The sequence below is a fragment of the Adiantum capillus-veneris genome, chromosome 14, assembly GCF_014529385.1.
Source record: "Adiantum capillus-veneris isolate H3 chromosome 14, ASM1452938v2, whole genome shotgun sequence".
In the NCBI taxonomy this organism is placed as follows: Eukaryota; Viridiplantae; Streptophyta; class Polypodiopsida; order Polypodiales; family Pteridaceae; genus Adiantum; species Adiantum capillus-veneris.
In genome coordinates, this window is record NC_140944.1 from 13,319,574 (window position 1) to 13,326,312 (window position 6,739).

The 6,739-nt window shown below is 43.7% G+C and overlaps 1 protein-coding gene across 1 annotated transcript; it reads right to left on the bottom strand.

Moving 5' to 3' along the window:
• Positions 1 to 722: 722 nt before the first annotated feature.
• Positions 723 to 6,389, bottom strand: LOC147441924 (putative protein phosphatase 2C 73). The gene is made up of 10 exons (XM_086529312.1): positions 6,286 to 6,389; positions 6,206 to 6,240; positions 5,744 to 5,802; positions 5,426 to 5,486; positions 4,961 to 5,277; positions 4,073 to 4,402; positions 3,273 to 3,390; positions 2,884 to 3,107; positions 2,427 to 2,555; positions 723 to 1,507 (listed from the first exon to the last, which is right to left on the bottom strand). Exons 1-10 carry the CDS (start codon positions 6,387 to 6,389, stop codon positions 1,427 to 1,429), a joined length of 1,458 nt encoding a protein of 485 aa, XP_086385438.1. The 3' UTR covers positions 723 to 1,426.
• Between the last annotated feature and the right edge of the window lie 350 nt (positions 6,390 to 6,739).

Below are 6,739 nucleotides of genomic sequence, written 5' to 3' on the forward strand. Positions count from 1 at the left end.
GCAATGAAACCTCGTGCTCTCTACAGTGGATGCTCCTCGATGCAATGAAACCTCACTCTAACAACATGAAAATGCTAAAAACACTATAGACAATGAACAACAAAGCAAACACGACGACTCAGTAGTAGAACCTGAACAACAAGGGACTCGACTAACTCAAGTGAGCCACTACATACTTTGGCATGGCAACACAATCAACTCCAAGCCCATAACTCACGGGTACAATGGGGTGTCGAGGCTCAAATGTGCAGGGATGGTGCGAAGTGTTGTACATGAACTCAAGGTCGCTAGACTCAAGACGCTCGACCTTTGTAGAAGATGATGATAACTCCAAACAGCTACGGATATAAATGACCATAAAGAGCCACCAACAGCTCACAAATATCCAATCCAACTAAAGTCTATCTCCAAACTATGGTGGTGGTGCTACCCCGATATCCATTGGACCACTATCCATATCACTTGCCACATGTCACTGCCTAGGCTAGAGCCCGTCGAGTGTTAACTCCTGACTAATTGTAACTAACTCCCAATCCTACGCCAATGACAATGTAACCCTGCTCACTTGAGATTAGGGAGCACAAGATTCTCGAGCATAAACTATCACCCCTACATCTATATTCACATGTTTTTTCTCATTTCTCCTCCTGATTGAAGACTTTCTTCCGCTTGCAAATTTTGAAAACCCTTGAAGATGTCTGTAGGTAGATGAATACAGCTCATTGACTCAAAAGGTAGTTTGACACAACTCTTTTCAAATCCCTCGAGCAACAACTCTGGATTATTTATGTGGATACCTTGATCACTTTTTTGAAATCACAACCAATGCAATTCTTGGGAGAGGAGAGCATTTATTTGATGGATTAGTGTGATTAAGCATTGGGAGAATTAGAGCCCAGTCCCACCATGCGCATTGAAGGTTCTCAAAAATCTTTGATGCAACTTCACAATGTTTCCAAAAGGATAGCTCCACAAACAGTGACTAGAACTCAAGATGCAACACAGGCTAAAGCCATAATGACAGCATGGTGACTTGCACCTCATTGGGTGTGCATGCATCATTTCACTAGTAGGAGTAGCAACCCACTTAAGCAAGCACCCTCCCTTATTTCAGGGGAGGACCATCATATTGCAATGTGCAGCCCCATCGCTTTTTGTGAGTTTATTCCAGTGTTGTGGGAGGCCAATGGAAGACCGCACCATGGCACTACCCTTGGAGTGTATTGAGGAACAGCAAACCCACCCGCCCGTCCCCTCAGGGAGAACCCAAGGCATGGGTTGTCGCACTCTTTTCTCCTGCGAATAGAATCATTTGATTTCTCTTCTGTAGTCTCTCCCTTGTACTCACCACTGCTCCTCACACCTTCATTCCCCCCCACCCAAAAAAAACACACATACACGTTTTGAGTAGTTCAACTGAAAGCTCTTAATCAGCCAGCTGCTCAGCTTCTCCAACAGAATCATCAAATAAAATAAATGCAGCAACAGAATAGGAATAAAAAAGGCCCTGCTCATAGGACAGTAAAAGAATGCTTCCATTATCAAAACAAGCTACAAGGCATTGAAAGAATGGACATAAAATAATGAGTGGCATCGGCTTATAATGTTCTGAACCTTCTGCACTGACAGGCCCAGCAGAAAAATGTCTTAAATACTTTTAACTGGCTGCATTCAAATATCCCTAATATTCTATCAAATGCATGCTCACGACTTAGGAAGAGCCAGCAGTTCCATAAAACCGCTTTGACATCCCTACCACAAATCAAAAACTAGGCGTCGTGCAATGCGTCTGCATGAGGCTTCCCAACCTTAACAGCGATTTCAAGTTTAGACTCTGAATAAAGAGGATATCCCTGGCCCCACTGCTCTAAAGGCATCCTATCGGGGACCAAGGGAATAGAAACTACTTGGACTGGATGGTATTGCAATTGGCATAGGAAAGGCATCAATGACAAATTCTACAAGCACCATTTGTTCTCTCTTCATTTTTGGCCTAAGCCAACCCAAATTTCTCATGCACCCTAGCTGATAAGTGTGAGGCAGCTTCACAAGCTCCTAAAGAATTGTGACGATGGAGAAATGCATTCGCCTGCACAAGCACCGCTTCTTTCTACATGCAAGCATACCCTTTCGTTATGTGCAATAGTACCTAGGAAGGCCTATCTGCACTAACCACCCTAATCTCTCATTATAGAAAGAACTTGCCTCTCAGTCAGCTTGCACTCGAGCACGCATACATGCACCATGCACATATTTGAGGGCCTAGATGGCATCAATCATCACAACACTTGTGTGGAAGCTTGTGTAACTCCACAAGCGCATACATATACTGTTCCATTCTCCATCTAGGTGCTCAACGCAATGTGGATCTAAGGGGCGTCAGCTGTGTTGTCCAAGAACAGACAAACTACAGCACAATCATCCACCTTTGAGGCTATATATTTCGACTTCCATGCATGCACTGCCGCATCTACTACTGCCTTGCCAGCAGAGGTCCTCAAATGTGTGGAGGCCACAGTCTTCACCACTTGCTCATTACTCAAAACATCCCATACCTACAAAACCATTACTACAAGATTAGATTCATCATCATAAAAAGCGGTTTATGCTTAAGCAAGCATTGCAAGTGTACGAGGAGAAAAAACCGAAGCATATGCTCTTAGGTATGCTTCAGCACATAGCCTATGCAGAAAATATCTACTGCATCCATTACAAATTGAACACATTATTGCATGCACATCTCTTGTCAGCACATAGCACGCACACAGAAATATGAGGAGCCCTTGTGTAGAATTGTTCTTGTATAGAATTCTAAGGTGTGCAAAATTTACAAAACTGTGAACGCAATATGGTCCTATCTGAGATGCAAGAAAAATCACATACCCCATCAGTCGCAAGCACAATAAATTTGTCTTTGTGGCTCAACCGCCAATGGGTGATCTCCGGTTCAGATATCACACCATAATTCTTGAGACAATAATCACCCAAAGCCCTTGTCATAGCTAAACCAGGAGAATTTAGATGTGGTAGCCACACCCTCTTCACAGAAGGTTCATTAAGCAACGCAAATACCCGTCCCTTGAGACGCCTGATTCTTTCAGCTTCTCCTGGCCAGCATTTGGAACAGTTTACATAGCAAAACACTTATCTCGTGTGTCCTCCCTAGGTTTTTACAAATTACATTTGAAAAGGTGCTCTCTCTATACAAGCATGTGCATGTGGATCTGTGTGTGGGGGATCATTTTAGATGCAGAAAAGGTTACTGAACTTACTAGGTACATCAGGCTTCAGATCAACAGTCAGCTGTGTGGCTACCAGTGAACCATCCTCTGCTATTGATCCCAAGATGGCTCTGGAATCTCCGACGTTTCCAAGGATCAAATCATAGCCCTGCTTTCACAAATGCAAGGGATTATAATCTACTTGCTGCAATATCACAATGCTTGCACTTCATGCCATGCAGTTCTGAGACGAAATTGAAACAAGCTAAGCGCATATAGTGTATACAGATGGTGAAAAAAGAATGCAAAAGGAACAGCTTGGTTGCACAAAGCTAAGCGGGCCAACGGGGAAAATTGCACCAGAACCTCACGTTTATTACTTTCGCGCTTAAGGCCTGATTTGCACAAGTGATGCTCTTTTACCCCTTCCAAGAAGAGTGAGACACATGGTTGGTTCATACCTTACATACTATGGAGTTGGCTGGAAAATTGTCCAATGCACTCGGCATTCACAACCGCTTGGCAAACAGACATCCTCAATGCAAAGTATGTAGTGTCACATTTGCCCCCCTCATTTACATGTTAAAGACAACTAGATGATACCTTCCTTGAGGTAAGGGTCAATTTTAATGGTCAAAATGAACCTCAAAAGCCCCACTCTCTCACACAATTTACATCCCCTGTTCTTCTGGAAAGACTAAGATCCAACATCCAGTTAGAGAGGCTAAATGTCTTAAAAGTAACCAGATAGTTCAAAATCTTATAAAGTCATCAGATGGTTCTCCTTAATATTACGAAGCCATGTCAAATGAACAAGCTTTTCTCAAAGCAACGTGAACACAAGTCCCAACCTGCTTTACAAGAGTCACGGCTGTAGTTCCACTGGAAACACAATCCAACCGATTATTCATTATGAGCTCCCGATCCATAAGCTTATAAGCTTCCACAAGAGAATTTTTCCAAGCCTGAATGGTGTCTGTATCTGTAGTAAAATGCTTTATAGTAACATCAACACCTTCCAATGAAGAGAGTGGCCTTTTTGACATTTCAAAAATGGACTGCCAGCATGCTGCCAGCTTCATTGGCAGCACATCTATGACATTCCTTGCAACAAGATGCCCATGCGGACCATGCCCATCAAACACGCCACAAAAGATTGTGCCAGCTCGTGCGGCAAAATCCTACAGGACACAGCAGAGAAATTTTCTTCAGAAACCCTCAGTGAAATAGTGCCCTTGTAAATAGCCCTTATTCACCTATAAGGAAAGTGCAAATGTTAAGACTCATGGACCCGTCATGCACAGTAAATCAACTAAATATGGCAATGCCCCCACAAACGCCATCAGTCATAAAACATCGGATCAAGCATCCTTCATTACTAAGTAGTTATCTCATTTGTTTCCGAGTGTAAATACGCCATGAAAGCCTTACATTCCAAACAATGCTTAAGACAAACTACCACCATATGTATTCATTAGTTCTAAGACAATGAGAGATTGCAAATCCTAGTGATTGCTAAGCTCGAAGCTCATAAATTGAGCTCAGATACAAGCTATAATAGCAAGAACAAGTCGTACAAATCTCTTCCACCTCAAAATCGCTTCATGATTTCTCACAATCAAATGTATATTACCAATTTCAAATTTGACAATACACATAATTCCAAAACATCAGTGACCTACATGAACCACTTTCTCATCCAATATGTCATGATGCACCCTTGGAATAAAACCTCATACCTCTATAAAGAGCATAGCATCTTGGTTAACGCCCTTTTGCCCACGCTTTGTGAACAAAGATGCAATGCTTTTTGTCCCACTTGGCAGGTGGCTGCTTAGTGTGTCGGAGAACGACGTACTGGCCTCTTTCTTTGGTTGCTTCTCAGCAAAATCCTTGCTTTCAGATTGTTCATGTGTAATACATAGCCCGTTGCCCACTGATGTTATACACAATTCATTGCTAGATGACCTTGTAAATCCTCTGACCTTCATGAGATGCTGGTAACTCCGTGAGCGCAGACTCCCTGAACTAGCAGCATTGAGGAGTTGTACATGCTCTGCAGGGACGATGCGAAATGTCAAACTGCACCAACGAGCATAAATACGTTGCCAAAGAGTTCTCCATGACAGCATGAAGAAACTCAGGCAATCACACATTACTGCCAGTGAGTACAATCACAAAACCATGAGAAGAAACGGCTAAACCAGAAGGTGTAAAGGTCAGTGAGATGCATTCGGCATCCCGTTGTAGAACGTGAGGTGAATCCTGCAAGTCACGTCTAGGTAAGCCCGTAAACCCTTCTGAGGAATCAATAGTGACTTCAGTCGAGTGCTCATGTCACCCAAACTGACACTTGCTGGCATCTTGTTGGTCTTCCGGGAGCGGCCTTTGGCACTAGATTGCTGGCAACATCTGGTCATACACAATCAACTGTCGACACTCCGTGCAAACCAGTATATTTTAAGCATCCAGCATATCCATGTTGCATGCCATGGAATGCATACCTACTGATACAAATACACGTCAAAGTTGCTCTTGTCGTGAAAGGAACAAGCCGTTATGACATCTGCACCTAGCAAAACTGCACACACAAGACACGATGATACGATAAGAAATGCTGCGGTGCTAAAAGTGTACCATGTGCTATAACATCAAAGAGATTGCCATATCCATCAAGAACGCCCACTCGGCCAGGCACTAAACGCAAAAGAAAAAAACAGAAATAGTGAAAGTTCAAGGTACATGCAGACGCCCACTCGGCCAGGCACTAAACGCGAAAGCAAAACAGAAATACCGGTACTTTTACAGAAGCAACTCGCATTTCAATACTTCTAAACAGAAGCAACTGTCATTTCAATACTTCGAAACACTTCGCATAGAGGGGCAAACTGAGGAACGAGTGTTCCAGCTGTGGATGAAGAGAAACATGACGGCTAAGAGAGAGAGAGAGAGAGAGAGAGAGAGAGAGAGAGAGAGAGATTTACCTGGAAATTTGGGGGCGTCTGTTGAAGGGAAGCATCTGAAGACAGCAGGTCAAGATGGAAGAAACCGTTGAGAACGGTACCGCGGTCCTGCAGAAGATCCGAGCGTAAGAGAATGAAGAAGAAGATAGCAGCGAGTTATATGGAGGTCCAGGTCTCTTTTCTTGTTTGCTACCACTCTCTTCATGATTGCCAGAGAGAGAGAGAGACTCCAGGGAGAGGGCCCAACTCGCAATGCAGCGAAACCCAGAAAGAAATATAGAAAGCGTGTGCGGAGAGCCGAGAGACTTGCGACATTGGATCACAGAAGATAGACAGAGAGAGAAAGAAAGAGATATAGCGGAAAAGAATAGGCTTGTCTCTGTCTGGAGCCATGAAACCGCGCCCGCCGACCAGGTAGAGAGTGGAGAGCGAGAGTGTGTGTGTGTCCCACGAAGAACTTGTGTGCGTACTGCACAGTGTAGTGTGGGGTCGTGGATGTGTAAAGAGAGAGAGAGAGAGAGAGAGAGAGAGTGCGGCTAAAGTGCATGCCCATTG

Coding starts and splice junctions, on each gene's coding strand:
- LOC147441924 (XM_086529312.1), bottom strand. CDS start 6,389: ATGAAGAGAGTGGTAGCAAACAAGAAAAGAGACCTGGACCTCCATATA. Junction 6,241..6,285: donor GGATCTTCTGCAGGACCGCG/GTACCGTTCTCA, acceptor TGCTGTCTTCAG/ATGCTTCCCTTCAACAGACG. Junction 5,278..5,425: donor ACTGACCTTTACACCTTCTG/GTTTAGCCGTTT, acceptor TCGTCCCTGCAG/AGCATGTACAACTCCTCAAT.